This window comes from Oncorhynchus clarkii, chromosome 33 (assembly GCF_045791955.1).
Source record: "Oncorhynchus clarkii lewisi isolate Uvic-CL-2024 chromosome 33, UVic_Ocla_1.0, whole genome shotgun sequence".
NCBI lineage: Eukaryota > Metazoa > Chordata > Actinopteri > Salmoniformes > Salmonidae > Oncorhynchus > Oncorhynchus clarkii.
In genome coordinates, this window is record NC_092179.1 from 29974158 (window position 1) to 29997239 (window position 23082).

General features: G+C 45.1%; 2 protein-coding genes across 9 annotated transcripts; both read left to right on the plus strand.

Moving 5' to 3' along the window:
• Positions 1–2909: 2909 nt before the first annotated feature.
• LOC139392585 (thymidine phosphorylase-like) lies at positions 2910–15232 on the plus strand. Of its 7 annotated transcripts, none has more exons than XM_071140660.1 (12): positions 2910–2968; positions 3274–3321; positions 3756–3854; positions 4296–4731; positions 5071–5273; positions 5366–5464; positions 5644–5773; positions 5860–5978; positions 6203–6365; positions 6598–6825; positions 7122–7262; positions 7365–8018. In XM_071140660.1, exons 4-12 carry the CDS (start codon positions 4593–4595, stop codon positions 7502–7504), a joined length of 1362 nt encoding a protein of 453 aa, XP_070996761.1. In that variant the 5' UTR covers positions 2910–2968; positions 3274–3321; positions 3756–3854; positions 4296–4592; the 3' UTR covers positions 7505–8018. The 7 variants fall into 7 exon arrangements, 5 of the variants coding, with proteins under 5 accessions (XP_070996761.1, XP_070996760.1, XP_070996759.1 ...); XM_071140659.1 differs by having other exon boundaries at positions 2931–3123; XR_011629711.1 differs by lacking the exons at positions 2910–2968; positions 3274–3321 and adding an exon at positions 12993–13319 and having other exon boundaries at positions 3573–3854; positions 4375–4731; positions 7365–7707.
• A 3072-nt stretch (positions 15233–18304) lies between these two features.
• LOC139392584 (thymidine phosphorylase-like) lies at positions 18305–22692 on the plus strand. Of its 2 annotated transcripts, none has more exons than XM_071140656.1 (10): positions 18305–18583; positions 18997–19278; positions 19717–19919; positions 20074–20172; positions 20349–20478; positions 20563–20681; positions 20887–21049; positions 21352–21579; positions 21768–21908; positions 22010–22692. In XM_071140656.1, the coding sequence occupies exons 2-10, from the start codon at positions 19140–19142 to the stop codon at positions 22147–22149; spliced, it is 1362 nt and encodes a 453-aa protein (XP_070996757.1). In that variant the 5' UTR covers positions 18305–18583; positions 18997–19139; the 3' UTR covers positions 22150–22692. The 2 variants fall into 2 exon arrangements, with proteins under 2 accessions (XP_070996757.1, XP_070996758.1); XM_071140657.1 differs by having other exon boundaries at positions 18333–18594; positions 18941–19278.
• Positions 22693–23082: the final 390 nt, after the last annotated feature.

A 23082-nucleotide genomic window follows, 5' to 3' on the forward strand; every position in this document is an offset into this window, starting at 1 on the left:
TTACAAAGTCTCTCTCACTTGGTTAGAATGTCCTGCTAAACATTCTGGTAACACACAGACACACACACACACACACACTGCCACATGAACACAGACACATACACATTATTCAGCTGTTCACATTTGTCTTGATCGACAGGTTTTCCAGTTTGTTGTTGTTGTTGATGTTAAACATGTCCTCCAGTTATATTGGCTGAGTATCTACAGTGATGCAAAACAGTATTTAGTCAGCCACCAATTGTGCAAGTTCTCCCACTTAAAAAGATGAGAGAGGCCTGTAATTTTCATCATATGTACACTTCAACTATGACATACAAAATGAGAAAAAAAATCCAGAAAATGACATTGTAGGATTTTTAATGAATTTATTTGCAAATGATGGTGGAAAATAAGTATTTGGCCACCTACAAACAAGCAAGATTTCTGGCTCTCACAGACTTGTAACTTCTTCTTTAAGAGGCTCCTCTGTCCTCCACTCGTTACCTGTATTAATGGCACCTGTTTGAACTTGTTATCAGTATAAAAGACACCTGTCCACAACCTCAAACAGTCACACTCCAAACTCCACCAGAAACAAATTTGTAGACCTGCACCAGGCTGGGAAGACTGAATCTGCAATAGGTAAGCAGCTTGGTTTGAAGAAATCAACTGTGGGAGCAATTATTAGGAAATGGAAGACATACAAGACCACTGATAATCTCCCTTGATTTGGGGCTCCACGCAAGATCTCACCCTGTGGGGTCAAAATGATCACAAGAACGGTGAGCAAAAATCCCAGAACCACACGGGGGGGACCTAGTGAATGACCTGCAGAGAGCTGGGACCAAAGTAACAAAGCCTACCATCAGTAACACACTACGCCGCCAGGGACTCAAATCCTGCAGTGCCAGACGTGTCCCCCTGCTTAAGCCAGTACATGTCCAGGTCCGTCTGAAGTTTGCTAGAGAGCATTTGGATGATCCAGAAGAAGATTGGGAGAATGTCATATGGCCAGATGAAACCAAAATATAACTTTTTGGTAAAAACTCAACTCGTCGTGTTAGGAGGACAAAGAATAATGAGTTGCATTCAAAGAACACCCTACCTACTGTGAAGCATGGGGGTGGAAACATCATGCTTTGGGGCTGTTTTTCTGCAAAGGGACCAGGACGACTGATCCGTGTAAAGGAAAGAATGAATGGGGCCATGTATCGTGAGATTTTGAGTGAAAACCTCCTTCCATCAGCAAAGGCATTGAAGATGAAACGTGGCTGGGTCTTTCAGCATGACAATGATCCCAAACACCCCCCCCCCCCCCCCCCCCGGGCAACGAAGTAGTGGCTTCGTAAGAAGCATTTCAAGGTCCTGGAGTGGCCTAGCCAGTCTCCAGATCTCAACCCCATAGAAAATCTTTGGAGGGAGTTGAAAGTCCGTGTTGCCCAGCAACAGCCCCATAACATCACTGCTCTAGAGGAGATCTGCATGGACGAATGGGCCAAAATACCAGCAACAGTGTGTGAAAACCTTGTGAAGACTTACAGAAAACGTTTGACCTCTGTCATTGCCAGCAAAGGGTATATAACAAAGTATTGAGAAAAACTTTTGTTATTGACCAAATACTTATTTTCCACTATCATTTGCAAATAAATTAATAAAAAATCCTACAATGTGATTTTCTGGATTTTTTTTCTCATTTTGTCTATCATAGTTGAAGTGTACCTATGATGAAAATTACAGGCCTCTCTCATCTTTTTAAGTGGGAGAACTTGCACAATTGGTGGCTGACTAAATACTTTTTTGCCCCACTGTATACCAGCCTGTTGGTCAGAAAGCCAAGCTGAGAAATGGTAGTCATCTGATTTTGCTCTGAGGACCATTGTGAAACCCTGACCCTGACTACCCTGAACCAAACCAGGCCTATGCACATACAAACCTCGCCTACCCCGTACAAATCATTGCCTTCCTGAACCAAGACAAGCCTACTCTGATGACCAACACCAGGCCGACTACCACCGCTAACCAGGACCAGAGTGTTTCTGTATGACTGAAGACACTTTGGGCGCTAACATTTAATTGCTCAGTGGAGGCTGGTGGGAGGAGATATAGGAGGATATGCTCATTGTAATGACTGGAATGGAATAATTGGAACAGAGTCAAACGTGGTTTCCATGTGTTTGATACCATTCCATCAATTCCATTCCAGCCATTACAATGAGCCCGTCCTCCTGTAGCTCCTCCCACCAGCCGCCCTGGAATTGCTCAAATTCTAAAAGCTCAGTTCAGTGCTTTCAGAGGAAGACAGGTACAGACCAGGGTCAGATGTAAGGATCAGGGAGGGTTCAGGTAGAGGAAGACAGGTACAGACCAGGGTCAGGGAGGGTTCAGGGAGGGTTCAGGTAGAGGAAGACAGGTAAAGATTGATGATAATGGATAGAGTTAATATACTGGATTATAGGTTTGATGTGAGGGGGTGAGGGAAAGGGGAGGGGGTTCGGGTGAGGGTAAAGGGAGGGGTTGAGGGTAAGGGGATGGGGTGAGGGTAAGGGGATGGAGTGAGGGTAAGGGGGGGGGGTGAGGGTAAGGGGAGGGGGTGAGGGTAAAGGGAGGGAGGGAGGGGGTGAGGGTTAGGGGATGGGGTGAGGGTAAGGGGAGGGGTGAGGGTAAAGGGAGGGAGGGAGGGGGTGAGGGTTAGGGGATGGGGTGAGGGTAAGGGGAGGGGTGAGGGTAAAGGAATGTGGTGAGGGTGAGGGTATTGGGATGATGCGAAATGGTAGGGTCAGATGTTTTTACGTCAAAATGACTGTTTCCCCTTCTGATTCGTGATGGGTTGTGACTACTGTCGTAGTTAATGACTAACTGACCCACTCCACCACTCACACCCATTGGTCACTAGTCCTTCCATACAGACAGACAGAGAGGGGTATTTGACCGGTGTGTGTTCTCAAGGTTGGAAGACATGACAGTGTTCAGGAGCAGCGTTCCGGTACAGGTAGGAAACTCTGAAGTTTTGAAAACCTTAATAGACACAGAAAAGAAGAGGAGGAACGGAAGCACTGCTGAGGTACACAATAGTAGACTTGGTAGACAGAAGATGCTCTTTGGTAAAAGGGGTAAATTGGTCATCAAAAAGAAAGGAGGACCAAGGTACTCTTCATACAATTAATTACAATGTCTTTATTTGTATGGCATGTTCAATGGAAACAAAGTTTAAAAACTTCGGCTGCATGGCCTTCCTCAGAGAGTACAAAGAAATGATAATACAATGTTCTCTTTTCAACAAATTTTTCCAATCAGCCCTGATTTGAAGAGGGAGTGGTTACAGCATTCATTGGACAACACCCAGTAAGCAATACAATACACATTAAAAAGTGAAATACTGTAGATATGCTATCAACAAATTTAACGCAAAGCTAGAAGCATCAGAATGCCTAGAAAGGTAGTTCTAACCTTAAATATGACTGGGCAAAGTGCCAAGAATAGGAGAGCCATCTTTTTCCATAATACATTAGAACAGTGCAAACGTGGACAATAACGGTCCAGACATAGCTGAGGGCAATAGTGCAACATGTCCACTAGATGGCAGAAAATGGACCAATCACAACCCGACAGGAAAGGGAAGAAATCCATGATATGGGTTGTTGACTCAGAGAGAGAAAGACAGTAGTTGAACAGTTTTGAACAAATTAATTCCTTCCAAAATGAAGTAGAAGCAAGAGAGAAATAGAGCAAGAGAGAGAGATTATTATTGTTATTATTATTATATATTTTTTTTTCAGTTTCATTTTTCTGGCAAGTTCAGCTGACTAGATAAGCCAACAGAAACGCCCTGCTCAAACAGACTTTCCAAGACAACACTAGAACTCTTCTAAGTCAAGGTAAGATTTTGGTATTACTCATTTATTGCCACTGGGGCCCACTTGTGTAACTATTAACTGACTGTTACACTGACTTTACTACATGATTGTAGCAGGTTTACTAACGAGTTAGTTCTATTAACTATGCTGACGATGTATGCCGTTATTTTAGATAATATGGTAACAAAGATGTAGGTTGTTTGTAGAGGTTTGGCTTGGAAATGTTTTTTTGCCTGGTCACATGTGTTGTACATTGAAGTCCACAAGCAAAGTAGAGAAGGAACGCAACGTGGCAGTTATGAGAGTGAACTGTATTTACGCTGATCAGGGGTGTATTCATTCCGCCGATTCTGTTGAAACATACACACACACACACACACACACACACACAATAGTTTAGTGATTTAAAACAATCCCTCGTGTATTTTCCTTTCCTACTTGTCACGTGCCGCTGTGGGTCAGTCCGCTGTGGGTCAGTCCGCTGTGGGTCAATCCGCTGTGTGTCAGTCCACTGTGTGTCAGTCAGCTGTGTGTCAGTCAGCTGTGGGTCAGTCCGCTGTGTGTCTGTCCACTGTGTGTCAGTCCGCTGTGTGTCAGTCAGCTGTGTTTCAGTCCGCTGTGTGTCAGTCCGCTGGGTTTCAGTCCGCTGTGTTTCAGTCAGCTGTGTGTCAATCCGCTGTGTGTCAGTCAGCTGTGTTTCAGTCCGCTGTGTGTCAGTCAGCTGTGTGTCAGTCCGCTGTGTGTCAGTGAGCTGCAGGGATGGCGCACCACGAGCAGAGTACAGCTACTTTCCCCGAACACATCCGCAAGAAACGGAACGGTGAACAGCTGAGCGCTGGGGAGATCCGAGACTTCGTACAGGGTGTCAAGGACAAGACCATCCAAGAGAGCCAGATTGGTACACACACACACACACACACACACACACACACACACACACACACACACACACACACACACACACACACACACACACACACACACACACACACACACACACACACACACACCATCCAGCGACATGCAGGTAGGTCACAGAGTCACAGTGGGTGGGATGCCAGATAAGTATCAATAATCAAGCTCAGGCCAAAACCTGCACTCTACTCTACAGTTGAAAGTCTGATCTGATGTGTGTATGTGTGTGTGCGTGCTTGCGTGTGTGTGTGTGAGTGCGTGCGTGTCTGCATGTGTGTGTGTGTGTTTGCTTGTGTGTGTGTGTGTGTGTGTGTGTGTATAGGAGCCATGCTGATGGCAATCTGGCTGCAGGGAATGGTAGCAGAGGAGACTCTCGCACTGACGAAGGAGATGATGATGTCAGGGGAAGTGATGTCATGGCCGGCAGAGTGGGAGGGGCTAATGGTGGATAAACACTCGACAGGTGGAGTGGGGGACAAGATCAGCCTGGTGCTGGCTCCTGCTCTGGCTGCCTGCGGCTGCAAGGTACCTGCCTGGATCCACCTGTGTGTGTGTGTGTGTGTGTGTGTGTGTGTGTGTGTGTGTGTGGGTCTGACTATCAGAAGCTGTGTCCATAGGTACCCATGATAAGTGGCAGAGGTCTGGCACACACAGGCGGCACGCTCGACAAACTGGAGTCCATCCCTGGCTTTAACGTCTATCAGTCAGTACAACAGGTACTCTCTCTCTCTCTCTCTCCCTCTCCCTCTCCCTCTCTCTCTTCCTCTCTCCCTCCCTCTCCCTCCCCCCCTCCCTCTCTCTCTCTCTCTCTCTCTCTCCCTCTCCATCTCCATCTCTCTCTCTCTCTCTCTCATTTACAAGTTATTAACATGTGTTATTGTGGCACCATCCTCAGCTGCATCGAATCCTGGAGGAGGTTGGCTGTTGCATTGTAGGACAGACAGATAACCTGGTGCCTGCTGACAAGGTCATGTACGCTCTGAGAGACGTTACGTCTACAGTCGACAGCCTCCCACTCATCACAGGTCTGCCAACAACAACAACAGCAAACTGGACAACCTTTCAAAGTAGAGAAATGAACATGTGAATAGTGTGTGTGTGTTCTCTCCAGGCTCTATCATCTCTAAGAAGGGTGCTGAGTCTCTGAGTGCCTTGGTTCTGGATGTGAAGTTTGGGAATGCAGCTCTCTACAAAGACCTGGACAGTGCCAAGTCACTGGCCCAGTCCATGGTAACCCTAACACTGACACCTGACCTTTACCCCATTCTTGTTTTAATGTCTGGAGGGCCATGTTTTCACTCCTGCCTTGTACTTGATTGATCAAATAAGGTTGTTGATTTAGTTAGGAACTCAACTGGTTGTCAAGTCTGGAATAGAAAGGACATGACACAAAGCAGACCCCTGACCCTTACCATGACCCCTGACCCTTACCTTGACCCCATTCTCTCCTGCAGGTGACAGTTGGGAACAGTTTGGGGATCCGTACGGGGGCGGTGCTTAGTCGGATGAACTGTCCTATTGGTCGCTGTGTGGGGAACACTCTGGAAGTGATGGAGTCCCTGGAGTGTCTAAAGGGGAGGGGCCCAGACGACATACTGGAGCTGGTCACAAGTCTGGGTGAGGAATACACACACACACACAATACACACACACAAACACACACACTCAGTGAATTGGTTCCTTTGGACCAAAACCAAGCAGACCAAGACCTAGTTAGAATGTCAGTTCTGCTCGGGCTTAGCTACAGTCTAGACACAGAAGCTGTGGACGTTCATTACCTTCAAATTCAAGTCAATATTCTGTGTGTGTGTGTGTGTGTGTGTGTGTGTGTGTGTGTGTGTGTGTGTAGGTGGGCTGCTGTTGTGGATGATTGGCCGTGCAGGGAGCCTGGATGAGGGTAAAAAGGTGATCTCTACAACCCTGCAGAATGGTGCAGCCCTGGAAAAGTTCCAGAACATGATGATTGGTCAGGGAGTAGCCAATCAGATCGCTGCATCACTCTGTTCAACCAACGCAGACTACTACAGCATCCTGAGACGGGCACACTACCAGACAGAACTGGAGACACAGGGCCACGGTAACACACACAGGCACAGATTAACAAATGCAAATGCGCACACGCACACACACACACACACACACACACACACACACACACACACACACACACACACACACACACACACACACACACACACACACATACAAACACACACACACACACACACACACACACACACACACACACACACACACATACAAACACACACACACACACATACAAACATACACACACACACACACACACACACACACACACACACACACACACACACGCATACACTGCATGACTTTGTCTTTTGGTGTCTGCAGGGACAGTGCTGGACATAGACGGCATGGTCATTGCTCAGGTGCTGCACAGGTTGGGGGCGGGACGTTCGAAGGCCGGAGACCCTGTCAATCACAGCGTGGGGGCGGAGCTTCTGGTGGCTTTGGGACAGAAGGTGGAGAAAGGTGAGAACTCTCTAACCCTGTGTGTGTGTGTGTGTTTACCGTGTGAAGGGTGTAGGGTCGGTGTCACCCTGATCTGACTCAACCTTTGCCCTCTGACCCCAGGGCAGCCATGGCTGCGTGTCCACTACGAGACTCCGGCGTTGAGTGCAGAGCAGAGACTCAGTCTACAAGGGGCGCTGACACTGGGGCCCGTCGACCAGCTACACACACAGCCACTAGTGGCAGAAATCATACTGCCATAGTGACACAAATCTACTCTATGTTAAAGCTTGATTTGGAGATGACCTGCCTTTGGGAATCTCAGTGTTTAATTTTTAAAGGATGTATAGTTCAGAACTAAAGCCTCTGTCTTCTGCTCTTCACTCTCAAAGTCCTCTCTGATTCACCCATATAAAGTCATAAGATTCTGTGGAGACTGAATAGATGTTTACCGTTTCCAGGAACTGTGTAAAGGCAATTTCTGTTAAACCTTACTAATGTTTGTGTACTAAAAAATCCTTCTTTAAGCCTCGGCATTGGGCTTGGGATGGTTAAAGAAATCAATATAAGATATAAAAGTGTGTGCACATTAATAGAGACATGTTGTAACTGTTCTGGGTGTGTAGAATGACCCCAGGATGTCTGGGAGCTCAGCCAATACTTGACAGGAACTGACTGGTTCCTCTTAAGTTAACTGGAGACAGAGTAAAGGTTTTATCCTGCACACCAATGATTAAACTATTGTTCTGTCTGGAGCCTGTTTCTGGGCAAAATGTTCGTATTTTGTGTGTGTGTGTGTGTGACCAGTATGATCATACATCATCTGGGCAGACAGTCAAAGGCGCTAGCTTGCCCAACTTGGGGGAACCGTTAGGCTACTCAAATCAAATCAAAGTTTATTTGTCACGTGGAATACAACAGTTGAATACAGTGAACTGCTGAATACAACAGGTGTAGTAGACCTTACAGTGAAATGCTGAATACAACAGGTGTAGTAGACCTTACAGTGAAATGCTGAATACACCAGGTGTAGTAGACCTTACAGTGAAATGCTGAATACAACAGGTGTAGTAGACCTTACAGTGAAATGCTGAATACAACAGGTGTAGTAGACCTTACAGTGAAATGCTGAATACAACAGGTGTAGTAGACCTTACAGTGAAATGCTGAATACAACAAGTGTAGTAGACCTTACAGTGAAATGCTGAATACAACAGGTGTAGTAGACCTTACAGTGAAATGCTGAATACAACAGGTGTAGTAGACCTTACAGTGAACTGCTGAATACAACAGGTGTAGTAGACCTCACAGTGAAATGCTGAATACAGCAGGTGTAGTAGACCTCACAGTGAAATGCTGAATACAACAGGTGTAGTAGACCTCACAGTGAAATGCTGAATACAGCAGGTGTAGTAGACCTTACAGTGAAATGCTGAATACAACAAGTGTAGTAGACCTCACAGTGAAATGCTGAATACAACAAGTGTAGTAGACCTCACAGTGAAATGCTGAATACAACAGGTGTAGTAGACCTCACAGTGAAATGCTGAATACAGCAGGTGTAGTAGACCTTACAGTGAAATGCTGAATACAACAAGTGTAGTAGACCTCACAGTGAAATGCTGAATACAACAGGTGTAGTAGACCTCACAGTGAAATGCTGAATACAGCAGGTGTAGTAGACCTTACAGTGAAATGCTGAATACAACAAGTGTAGTAGACCTTACAGTGAAATGCTGAATACAACAAGTGTAGTAGACCTCACAGTGAAATGCTGAATACAACAGGTGTAGTAGACCTCACAGTGAACTGCTGAATACAACAGGTGTAGTAGACCTCACAGTGAAATGTTGAATACAACAGGTGTATTAGACCTCACAGTGAAATGTTGAATACAACAGGTGTAGTAGACCTTACAGTGAAATGCTGAATACAACAGGTGTAGTAGACCTTACAGTGAAACGCTGAATACACCAGGTGTAGTAGACCTTACAGTGAAATGCTGAATACAACAGGTGTAGTAGACCTTACAGTGAAATGCTGAATACAACAGGTGTAGTAGACCTTACAGTGAAATGCTGAATACACCAGGTGTATTAGACCTTACAGTGAAATGTTGAATACAACAGGTGTAGTAGACCTTACAGTGAAATGTTGAATACAACAGGTGTAGTAGACCTTACAGTGAAACGCTGAATACAACAGGTGTAGTAGACCTTACAGTGAAATGCTGAATACAACAGGTGTAGTAACCTCACAGTGAAATGTTGAATACAACAGGTGTAGTAGACCTCACAGTGAAATGCTGAATACAACAGGTGTAGTAACCTCACAGTGAAATGTTGAATACAACAGGTGTAGTAGACCTCACAGTGAAATGCTGAATACAACAGGTGTAGTAGACCTCACAGTGAAATGCTGAATACAACAGGTGTAGTAGACCTCACAGTGAAATGCTGAATACAACAGGTGTAGTAACCTCACAGTGAAATGTTGAATACAACAGGTGTAGTAGACCTCACAGTGAAATGCTGAATACAACAGGTGTAGTAGACCTCACAGTGAAATGTTGAATACAACAGGTGTAGGTAGACCTCACAGTGAAATGTTGAATACAACAGGTGTAGTAGACCTCACAGTGAAATGCTGAATACAACAGGTGTAGTAGACCTTACAGTGAAATGCTGAATACAACAGGTGTAGTAGACCTCACAGTGAAATGCTGAATACAACAGGTGTAGTAGACCTCACAGTGAAATGCTGAATACAACAGGTGTAGGTAGACCTTACAGTGAAATGTTGAATACAACAGGTGTAGTAGACCTCACAGTGAAATGCTGAATACAACAGGTGTAGTAGACCTCACAGTGAAATGCAGAATACAACAGGTGTAGGTAGACCTTACAGTGAAATGCTGAATACACCAGGTGTAGTAGACCTTACAGTGAAATGCTGAATACAACAGGTGTAGTAGACCTCACAGTGAAATGCTGAATACAACAGGTGTAGGTAGACCTTACAGTGAAATGCTGAATACACCAGGTGTAGTAGACCTTACAGTGAAATGCTGAATACAACAGGTGTAGTAGACCTTACAGTGAAATGCTGAATACAACAGGTGTAGTAGACCTCACAGTGAAATGCTGAATACAGCAGGTGTAGTAGACCTCACAGTGAAATGCTGAATACAACAGGTGTAGTAGACCTCACAGTGAACTGCTGAATACAACAGGTGTAGTAGACCTTACAGTGAAATGCTGAATACAACAGGTGTAGTAGACCTTACAGTGAAATGCTGAATACAACAGGTGTAGTAGACCTTACAGTGAAATGCTGAATACAACAGGTGTAGTAGACCTTACAGTGAAATGCTGAATACAACAGGTGTAGTAGAGCTTACAGTGAAATGCTGAATACAACAGGTGTAGTAGACCTTACAGTGAAATGCTGAATACAACAGGTGTAGTAGACCTTACAGTGAACTGCTGAATACAACAGGTGTAGTAGACCTCACAGTGAAATGCTGAATACAACAGGTGTCACCTTACAGTGAAATGCTGAATACAACAGGTGTAGTAGACCTTACAGTGAAATGCTGAATACAACAGGTGTAGTAGACCTTACAGTGAAATGCTTACTTACAGGCTCTAACCAATAGTGCAAAAAAGGTATTAGGTGAACAATAGGTAGGTAAAGAATGAAAAACAACAGTAAAAAGACACAGAAAAATAACAGTAGTGAGGCTATATACAGTATTGAGGCTTTATACAGTAGCGAGGCTCTATACAGTAGAGAGGCTATATACAGTAGAGAGGCTATATACAGTAGCGAGGCTTTATACAGTAGAGAGGCTCTATACAGTAGAGAGGCTATATACAGTAGTGAGGCTATATACAGTAGAGAGGCTATATACAGTAGAGAAGCTGTATACAGTAGCGAGGCTATATACAGTAGAGAGGCTATATACAGACACCGGTTAATCGGGCTGATTGAGGTTGTTTGTACATTTAGATATGGTTAAAGTGACGATGCATATATGATGAACAGAGAGTAGCAGTAGCGTATGACTGGTGTGGCTGGGTCTTTGACAATTTTTAGGGCTATCCTCTGACACCGCCTGGTCAGGATGCTCTCGATGTTGCAGCTGTAGAACCTTTTGAGGATCTCAGGACCCATGCCAAATGTTTTTAGTTTCCTGAGGGGGAATAGGCTTTGTCGTGCCCTCTTCACGATTGTCTTGGTGTGTTTGGACCGTTCTAGTTTGTTGTTGATGTGGACACCAAGGAAATTGAAGCTCTCAACCTGCTCCACTACAGCCCCGTCGATGAAAATGGGGGCATGCTCGGTCCTCTTTTTCCTGTAGTCCACAATCATCTCCTTAGTCTTGGTTACTTTGAGGTATAGGTTGTTATTCTGGCACCACCCGGCCAGATGATGGTGTTGGAGTTGTGCCTGGGCATGCAGTCGTGGGTGAACAGGGAGTACAGGAGGGGACTGAGCACGCACCCCTGGGGGGCTCCAGGGCTGAGGATCAGCGTGGCAGATGTGTTGCTATCTACCCTCATCACCTGGGGGTGGCCTGTCAGGAAGTCCAGGATCCACTTGCAGAGAGAGGTGTTTAGTACCTGGATCCTTAACTTAGTGATGAGCTTTGAGGGTACTATGGTGTTGAACGCTGAACTGCAGTCAATGAATAGCATTCTCACATAGGTGTTCCTTTTGTTCAGGTGGGAAAGGGCTGTATGGAGTGCAATAGAGATTGTATCATCTGTGGATCTGTTTGGGCGGTATGCAAATTGGAGTGCGTCTAGGGTTTCTGGGATAATAGTGTTGATGTGAGCCATTACCAGCCTTTCAAAGCACTTCATGGCTACGGACGTGAGTGCTATGGGTCTGTGTTCATTTAGACAGGTTGCCTTTGTGTTCTTGGGCACAGGAAACATGGTGGTCTGCTTGAAACATGTTTGTATTACAGTCTCAATCAGGGACTTTTTGAAAATGTCAGTGAAGACCCCTGCCAGTTGGTCAGCACATGCCAGGAGCACACGTCCTGGTAATCCGTATGGCCCCGCAACCTTGTGAATGCTAACGTGTTTAAAGGACTTACTCACGTCGGCCTCGGAGAGTGTGATCACACAGTCGTCGGGAACAGCTGATGCTCTCATGCATGCCTCAGTGTTGCTTGCCTCGAAGCGAGCATAGAAGTGATTTAGCTCGTCTGGTAGGCTCGTGTCACAGGGCAGCTCGCGGCCGTGCTTCCCTTTGTAGTCTGTAATAGTTTGCAAGCCCTGCCACATAAGACGAGCGTCGGAGCCGGTGTAGTATGATTCAATCTTAGCTCTGTATCGACGCTTTGCCTGTTTGATGGTTCGTCGCAGGGCATAGCAGGATTTCTTATAAGCTTCCGGGTTAGAGTCCCGCACCTTGAAAGCGGCAGCTCTACCCTTTAGCTTAGTGCGAATGTTGCCTATGATCCTAGGCTTCTGGTTGTGGTATGAACGTACAGTCACTGTGGGGATGACGTCCTCGATTCACTTATTGATAAAGCCAGTGACTGATGTGGTGTACTCCTCAATGCCATCGGAAGAATCCCAGAACATATTACAGTCTGTGATAGCAAAAGAGTCTTGTAGTTTAGCATCTGATTCATCTGACCACTTTTTTATAGACCGAGTCACTGGTGCTTCCTGCTTTAATTTTTGCTTGTAAGCAGGAATCAGGAAGATAGAGTTGTGGTCGGAAGTATGTCAGGCGTGACTTCCTGACTGTTATCCAGAAACACACACAGTAAGCCAAGACAAATGCTGATCGACAGCTGACTGTGTTATATCAGTTTCACTGACAGTTTCATTCGTGTGTGTGTGTGTAGGGATTTTGCTTTTTGGTTTGTCTCAGCATGAACTCAACAGATTCTTCCAAAACCACAACGATACTGCTTTCCACAATGCTTCTAAATATGAAAACACCTGTCCACACATCTCTATTATCATATAAATATAAGAACAAAATGTTTGGCCAGTATGGCCCTAACAACCTGGTAACTTTAATATTATGCAAACATTTGGTGACAGAAAGAAAGGAAACATTACAGAAAGAAAGGAGATATTACTGCACTGTTGGAGCTGGAACACAAGCATTTCACTACTCACTCACATACATCTGATAAATATGTGTACGTGACCAATAAAATGTAGTTTGATTTGTAAAGGATATCATAAAGGCTCAATGTAGGCTACATCTCAATTCATAGAAAAATGTTTTGCAAATGTATTGAAAATTAAATACAGAAATCAAATTTGCATAAGTATTTACACCCCTGAGTCTATACTTGTAGAAGCACCTTTGGCAGCGATTACAGATTTGCTTTGTTTTGGGTTTGTTTGTACCAGCTTTACACATCTGGATTTTTTTTTCTCTCATTCTTCCTTTTGTCACGCTCTGTTCTGTTCTCAAGCTCTGTTAAATTAGATGGGGAGCAGCGAAAAACAGCAATCTTCAAGTCCTTCAATCCACAGATTTTCAATGGGTTCAAGTCTGGGCTTTGGCTGGGCCACTCAAGGACTTTCACATTCTTGTTCTGAAGTCATTCCAGTATTGCTTTGGCTGTATGTTTGGGGTCATTGTTCTGTTGGAACGTAAGTCTTTGCCTCAGTCTAAAGTTGTTTGCACTCTGAAGCAGGTCATCATCAAGGATTTGCCTGTATTTGGATCCATTCATTGTTTCTCTGTCCTTGCCAGTCTCCCAGTCCATGCCGCTGAAAAGTATCCCCATAGCATGATGCTGCCAACATGCTTCACTGTAGGGATGGTGTTAGACGGGTGATGAGCTGTGCCTGGTTTTCTCAACATGGTCTCAGAGCATATCGTATTATTTTGTGCGTATATAAACCAAAACACTCCATTTACTGTGGTATGGTATCTTCTTTTGTGGATGTCCATTATCCATTTTGTTTGATATGTTATGAATTACAATTCATAATACAATATGTTTCGAATTTGTTAAATGTATGGCATGTCACGAATTACAATTTGTTGTTGCTAACAGCTAGGTGTCTAACGCTAACTAGCTCTAGGGGTTAAGGTTAGGGGAAGGGTTAGCGAACTTGATAAGTAGTTCCAACGTAGCTAAACATTTGTTTCAATGTTGCTAATTAGCTAAAATGCTAACGTTTTCCGTGATGAGATTCAAACACTCAACCTTGGGGTTGCTAGAAGTTCGTGTTATACATCCACATCCACCCCGACTAATCACCCTACTATTGTTTTTGCCTTAAGAAACTTAACCATTATAGAGGAAATTATTGAATTAACTACCATGTTGTTTAATTGAACATACTATGCTGTTTTTACTTGGATAATTATCCATTGTTATATTTTAGTATAGGCTTGTCTTGTGTGACTTAGTCATGGGTCTGGGCATACAGATAAGAGCCGTTTGGGTGCAACTGCAGTATGTGAGATCCTGTTTTAACAATCTACAGGAACTTTGATGTGTGAAAACTGTAAGGGAAATATTACGTATTTACCTGCTATGTTGAATATTGATTGTTGAATTATATGCTTAACAATAGTACGAGATTTTCATAACTACAAATGCTGTGCTTCTGTAAAGGGATGGTTCCCCTCTAGCTCCCTGCAGCTGGTCTGTGGGTATAGTCAAGGACATGGTGTGAGCCGAGATAGAGAGAGCCTGAGAAATAGAACAAACCTGTATTTGTTTCTAATCATCTACGCCTCTGAGAAACTAAGCCAGGGTACAGGGAAACAACACCCGGTGAACATAACCACAACATGAACCCAAGGTAGCTTATGATGCCCCGAATCTGCATGGGAGGGGTGGAACCAGCCATGACTAAGCATTTTTAGGTCTGCTATATAGGACCTCTGTTTTTTCTGTACCGTTAAGCTCTCTGCCTTACACTCAAGAGTGTGAGGTCGACCAGCTTCATTATTGCAATTCTTCTTAAATAAAGATGATCGTTTGAAGAAATTACAAAGTCTCTCTCACTTGGTTAGAATGTCCTGCTAAACATTCTGGTAACACACAGACACACACACACACACACACTGCCACATGAACACAGACACACACACATTATTCAGCTGTTCACATTTGTCTTGATCGACAGGTTTTCCAGTTTGTTGTTGTTGTTGATGTTAAACATGTCCTCCAGTTATATTGGCTGAGTATCTACAGTGATGCAAAACAGTATTTAGTCAGCCACCAATTGTGCAAGTTCTCCCACTTAAAAAGATGAGAGAGGCCTGTAATTTTCATCATATGTACACTTCAACTATGACAGACAAAATGAGAAAAAAAATGCAGAAAATGACATTGTAGGATTTTTAATGAATTTATTTGCAAATGATGGTGGAAAATAAGTATTTGGCCACCTACAAACAAGCAAGATTTCTGGCTCTCACAGACTTGTAACTTCTTCTTTAAGAGGCTCCTCTGTCCTCCACTCGTTACCTGTATTAATGGCACCTGTTTGAACTTGTTATCAGTATAAAAGACACCTGTCCACAACCTCAAACAGTCACACTCCAAACTCCACTATGGCCAAGACCAAAGAGCTGGCAAAGGACACCAGAAACAAAATTGTAGACCTGCACCAGGCTGGGAAGACTGAATCTGCAATAGGTAAGCAGCTTGGTTTGAAGAAATCAACTGTGGGAGCAATTATTAGGAAATGGAAGACATACAAGACCACTGATAATCTCCCTTGATTTGGGGCTCCACGCAAGATCTCACCCTGTGGGGTCAAAATGATCACAAGAACGGTGAGCAAAAATCCCAGAACCACACGGGGGGGACCTAGTGAATGACCTGCAGAGAGCTGGGACCAAAGTAACAAAGCCTACCATCAGTAACACACTACGCCGCCAGGGACTCAAATCCTGCAGTGCCAGACGTGTCCCCCTGCTTAAGCCAGTACATGTCCAGGTCCGTCTGAAGTTTGCTAGAGAGCATTTGGATGATCCAGAAGAAGATTGGGAGAATGTCATATGGTCAGATGAAACCAAAATATAACTTTTTGGTAAAAACTCAACTCGTCGTGTTTGGAGGACAAAGAATGCTGAGTTGCATCCAAAGAACACCCTACCTACTGTGAAGCATGGGGATGGAAACATCATGCTTTGGGGCTGTTTTTCTGCAAAGGGACCAGGACGACTGATCCGTGTAAAGGAAAGAATGAATGGGGCCATGTATCATGAGATTTTGAGTGAAAACCTCCTTCCATCAGCAAGGGCATTGAAGATGAAACATGGCTGGGTCTTTCAGCATGACAATGACCCTGACCCTGACTACCCTGAACAAAACCAGGCCTATGCACATACAAACCTCGCCTACCCCGTACAAATCATTGCCTTCCTGAACCAAGACAAGCCTACTCTGATGACCAACACCAGGCCGACTACCACCGCTAACCAGGACCAGTGTTTCTGTATGACTGAAGACACTTTGGGCGCTAACATTGAATTGCTCAGTGGAGGCTGGTGGGAGGAGATATAGGAGGATAGGCTCATTGTAATGACTGGAATGGAATAATTGGAACAGAGTCAAACGTGGTTTCCATATGTTTGATACCATTCCATCAATTCCATTCCAGCCATTACAATGAGCCCGTCCTCCTGTAGCTCCTCCCACCAGCCGCCACTGGAATTGCTCAAATTCTAAAAGCTCAGTTCAGTGCTTTCAGAGGGAGACAGGTACAGACCAGGGTCAGGGAGTGTTCAGGTAGGTGAAGACAGGTACAGACCAGGGTCAGGGAGGGTTCAGGTAGAGGAAGACAGGTACAGACCAGGGTCAGATGTAAGGATCAGGGAGGGTTCAGGTAGAGGAAGACAGGTACAGACCAGGGTCAGGGAGGGTTCAGGGAGGGTTCAGGTAGAGGAAGACAGGTAAAGATTAATGATAATGGATAGAGTTAATATACTGGATTATAGGTTTGATGTGAGGGGGTGAGGGTAAAGGGAGGGGTTGAGGGTAAGGGGATGGGGTGAGGGTAAGGGGAGGGGGTGAGGGTTAGGGGATGGAGTGAGGGTAAGGGGAGGGGGTGAGGGTAAGGGGAGGGGGTGAGGGTGAGGGTATAGGGAGGGGTTGAGGGTAAGAGGATGGGGTAAGGGTAAAGGGAGGGAGGGGGTGAGGGTTAGGGGATGGGGTGAGGGTAAGGGGAGGGGTGAGGGTAAAGGAATGTGGTGAGGGTATTGGGATGATGCGAAATGGTAGGGTCGGATGTTTTTACGTCAAAATGACTGTTTCCCCTTCTGATTCGTGATGGGTTGTGACTACTGTCGTAGTTAATGACTAACTGACCCACTCCACCACTCACACCCATTGGTCACTAGTCCTTCCATACAGACAGACAGAGAGGGGTATTTGACCGGTGTGTGTTCTCAAGGTTGGAAGACATGACAGTGTTCAGGAGCAGCGTTCCGGTACAGGTAGGAAACTCTTAATAAAAACCTTAATAGACACAGAAAAGAAGAGGAGGAATGGAAGCGCTGCTGAGGTACACAATAGTAGACTTGGTAGACAGAAGATGCTCTTTGGTAAAAGGGGTAAATTGGTCATCAAAAAGAAAGGAGGACCAAGGTACTCTTCATACAATTAATTACAATGTCTTTATTTGTATGGCATGTTCAATGGAAACAAAGTTTAAAAACTCAGATGCATTTCGGCCGCATGGCCTTCCTCAGAGAGTACAAAGAAATGATAATACAATGTTCTCTTTTGAACATATTTTTCCAATCAGCCCTGATTTGAAGAGGGAGTGGTTACAGCATTCATTGGACAACACCCAGTAAGCAATACTATACACATTAAAAAGTGAAAAACTGTAGATATGCTATCAACAAATTTAACTCAAAGCTAGAAGCATCAGAATGCCTAGAAAGGTAGTTCTTACCTTAAATATGACTGGGCAAAGTGCCAAGAATAGGAGAGACATCTTTTTCCATAGTACATTAGAACATTGCAAACGTGGACAATAACGGTCCAGACATAGATGAGGGCAATAGTGCAACATGTCCACTAGATGGCAGCAAATGGACCAATCACAACCCGACAGGAAAGGGGAGAAACCCATGATATGGGTTGTTGACTCAAAGAGAGAGAAAGACAATAGTTGAACAGTTTTGAACAAATGAATTCCTTCCAAAATGAAGTAGAAGCAAGAGAGAAATAGAGCAAGAGAGAGAGATTATTATTGTTATTATCATTATATATATTTTTTCAGTTTCATTTTTCTGGCAAGTTCAGCTGACTAGTTCAGCCAACAGAAACGCCCTGCTCAAACATACTTTCCAAGACAACACTAGAACTCTTCTAAGTCAAGGTAAGATTTTGGTATTACTCATTTATTGCCACTGGGGCCCACTTGTGTTACTATTAACTGACTGTTACACTGACATGATACTACATGATTGTAGCAGGTTTACTAACGAGTTAGTTCTATTAACTATGCTGACGATGTATGCCATTATTTTAGATAATATGGTAACAAAGATGTAGGTTGTTTGTAGAGGTTTGGCTTGGAAATGTGTTTTTGCCTGGTCACATGTGTTGTACATTGAAGTCCACAAGCAAAGGGAGAGAAGGAACGCAACGTGGCAGTTATGAGAGTGAACTGTATTTACGCTGATCAGGGGTGCATTCATTCCACCGATTCTGTTGAGACATACACACACAATAGTTTAGTGATTTAAAACAATCCCTTGTGTATTTTCCTCTCCTACTTGTCACATGCAGCTGTGTGTCAGTCAGCTGTGTGTCAGTCCGCTGTGTGTCAGTCAGCTGTGTGTCAGTCCGCTGTGTGTCAGTCCGCTGTGTGTCAGTCCATTGTGTGTCAGTCAGCTGTGTTTCAGTCCATTGTGTGTCAGTGAGCTGCAGGGATGGCGCACCACGAGCAGAGCAAAGCCACTTTCCCCGAACACATCCGTAAGAAACGGAATGGTGAACAGCTGAGTGCTGGGGAGATCCGAGACTTCGTACAGGGTGTCAAGGACAAGACCATCCAAGAGAGCCAGATTGGTACACACACACACACACACACACACACACACACACACACACACACACACACACACACACACACACACACACAGACACACACACACACACACACACACACACACACACAGACACACACACACACACACACACACACACACACACACACACACCATCCAGCGACGTGCAGGTAGGTCACAGAGTCACAGTGGGTGGGATGCCAGATAAGGCAAGTTATTATAGGTCTGCAGAGAAGAAGACCCCCACACACTTTAGACTGAGTATAAATAGTCAAGCTCAGGCCAAAACCTGCACTCTACTCTACAGTTGAAATTCTGATCTGATGTGTGTATGTGTGTGTGCGCGTGTGCGTGCGTGCGTGTGTGTGTGAGTGCGTGTGTGTCTGCATGTGTGTGTGTGTGTGTGTGTGTTTGCTTGTGTGTGTGTGTGTGTGTATAGGAGCCATGCTGATGGCAATCTGGCTGAAGGGAATGGTAGCAGAGGAGACTCTCGCACTGACGAAGGAGATGATGATGTCAGGGGAAGTGATGTCATGGCCGGCAGAGTGGGAGGGGCTAATGGTGGATAAACACTCGACAGGTGGAGTGGGGGACAAGATCAGCCTGGTGCTGGCTCCTGCTCTGGCTGCCTGCGGCTGCAAGGTACCTGCCTGGATCCACCTGTGTGTGTGTGTGTGTGTGTGCGTGTGTGTGTCTGTGTGTGTGTGTGTGTGTGTGTGTGTGTGTGTGTGTGTGTGTGTGTGTGTGTGTGTGTGTGTGTGTGTGTGTGTCTGACTATCAGAAGCTGTGTCCATAGGTACCCATGATAAGTGGCAGAGGTCTGGCACACACAGGCGGCACGCTCGACAAACTGGAGTCCATCCCTGGCTTTAACGTCTATCAGTCAGTACAACAGGTACTCTCTCTCTCTCTCTCCCTCTCTCTCTCTCTCTCTCTCTCTCTCTCGCTCCCTCTCTCTCTCTCTCTCTCTCTCTCTCTCCCTCTCCTCTCTCTCTCTCTCTCTCTCTCTCTCTCTCTCTCTCTCTCTCATTTACAAGTTATTAACATGTGTTATTGTGGCACCATCCTCAGCTGCATCGAATCCTGGAGGAGGTTGGCTGTTGCATTGTAGGACAGACAGATAACCTGGTGCCTGCTGACAAGGTCATGTACGCTCTGAGAGACGTTACGTCTACAGTCGACAGCCTCCCACTCATCACAGGTCTGCCAACAACAACAACAGCAAACTGGACTACCTTTCAAAGTAGAGAAATGAACATGTGAATAGTGTGTGTGTTCTCTCCAGGCTCTATCATCTCTAAGAAGGGTGCTGAGTCTCTGAGTGCCTTGGTTCTGGATGTGAAGTTTGGGAATGCAGCTCTCTACAAAGACCTGGGCAGTGCCAAGTCACTGGCCCAGTCCATGGTAACCCTAACACTGACACCTGACCTTTACCCCATTCTTGTTTGAATGTCTGGAGGGCCATGTTTTCACTCCTGCCTTGTACTTGATTGATCAAATAAGGTTGTTGATTTAGTTAGGAACTCAACTGGTTGTCAAGTCTGGAATAGAAAGGACATAACACAAAGCAGACCCCTGACCCTTACCTTGACCCCATTCTCTCCTGCAGGTGACAGTTGGGAACAGTTTGGGGATCCGTACGGGGGCGGTGCTTAGTCGTATGAACTGTCCTATTGGTCGCTGTGTGGGGAACACTCTGGAAGTGATGGAGTCCCTGGAGTGTCTAAAGGGGAGGGGCCCAGACGACATACTGGAGCTGGTCACAAGTCTGGGTGAGGAATACACACACACACACAACACACACACACACAAACACACACACTCAGTGAATTGGTTCCTTTGGACCAAAACCAAGCAGACCAAGACCTAGTTAGAATGTCAGTGCTGCTCGGGCTTAGCTACAGTCTAGACACAGAAGCTGTGGACGTATATTACCTTCAAATTCAAGTCAATATTCTGTGTGTGTGTGTGTGTGTGTGTGTGTGTGTGTGTGTGTGTGTGTGTGTGTGTGTGTGTGTGTGTGTGTGTGTGTGTGTGTGTGTGTGTGTGTGTGTGTGTGTGTGTGTGTGTGTAGGTGGGCTGCTGTTGTGGATGATTGGCCGTGCAGGGAGCCTGGATGAGGGTAAAAAGGTGATCTCTACAACCCTGCAGAATGGTGCAGCCCTGGAAAAGTTCCAGAACATGATGATTGGTCAGGGAGTAGCCAATCAGATCGCTGCATCACTCTGTTCAACCAACGCAGACTACTACAGCATCCTGAGACGGGCACACTACCAGACAGAACTGGAGACACAGGGCCACGGTAACACACACAGGCACAGATTAACAAATGCAAATGCGTACACACACACACACACACACACACACACACACACACACACACACACACACACACACACACACACACACACACACACACACACACACACACACACACACACACACACACACACGTACACACTGCATGACTTTGTCTTTTGGTGTCTGCAGGGACAGTGCTGGACATAGACGGCATGGTCATTGCTCAGGTGCTGCACAGGTTGGGGGCGGGACGTTCGAAGGCCGGAGACCCTGTCAATCACAGCGTGGGGGCGGAGCTTCTGGTGTCTTTGGGACAGAAGGTGGAGAAAGGTGAGAACTCTCTAACCCTGTGTGTGTGTGTGTGTTAGCGTGTAAAGGGTGTAGGGTCGGTGTCACCCTGATCTGACTCAACCTTTCCCCTCTGACCCCAGGGCAGCCATGGCTGCGTGTCCACTACGAGACTCCGGCGCTGAGTGCAGAGCAGAGACTCAGTCTACAAGGGGCGCTGACACTGGGGCCCGTCGACCAGCTACACACACAGCCACTAGTGGCAGAAATCATACTGCCATAGTGACACAAATCTACTCTATGTTAAAGCTTGATTTGGAGATGACCTGCCTTTGGGAATCTCAGTGTTTAATTTTTAAAGGATGTATAGTTCAGAACTAAAGCCTCTGTGTCCTGCTCTTCACTCTCAAAGTCCTCTCTGATTCACCCATATAAAGTCACAACGTTCTGTGGAGACTAAATAGATTTTAACCATTTCCAGTGAACTGCTATGAATCAGAGTATTGTTATCCAGGAAAACACACATTAAGTCAAGACAGATGTTGATTTACAGCTGAGTTTCATTAGTGTGTGTGCGTGTGTCTGTCTGTCTGTCTGTGTGGTGTGTGTGTGTGTAGGGATTTTCCTTTTTGGTTTGTGTCAGTATGAACTCAACAGATTCTTCCAAAACAACAACGATACTGCTTTCCACATTGCTTCTAAATATGAATACACCTGTCCACACATCTCTATTATCATATAAATATAAGAACAAAATGTTTGGCCAGTATGCCCCTAACAACCTGGTAACTTTAATATTATGAAAACATTTGGTGACAGAAAGAAAGGAAACATTACAGAAAGGAGATATTACTGCACTGTTGGAGCTGCAACACAAGCATTTCACTACTCACTCACATACATCTGATAAATATGTGTAAGTGACCAATACAATGTAGTTTGATTTGTAAAGGATATCATAAAGGCCCAATGTAGGCTACATATCAATCCATAGAAAAATGTTTAGCAAATGTATTGAAAATTAAATACAGAAATCAAATTTGCATAAGTATTCACACCCCTGAGTCTATACTTGTAGAAGCACCTTTGGCAGCGATTACAGATTTGCTTTGTCTTGGGTTTGTTTGTATCATCTTTGCACATCTGGATTTGTTTTTTCTCTCATTCTTCCTTTTCTCACGCTCTGTTAAATAAGATGGGGAGAGGTGAAAAACAG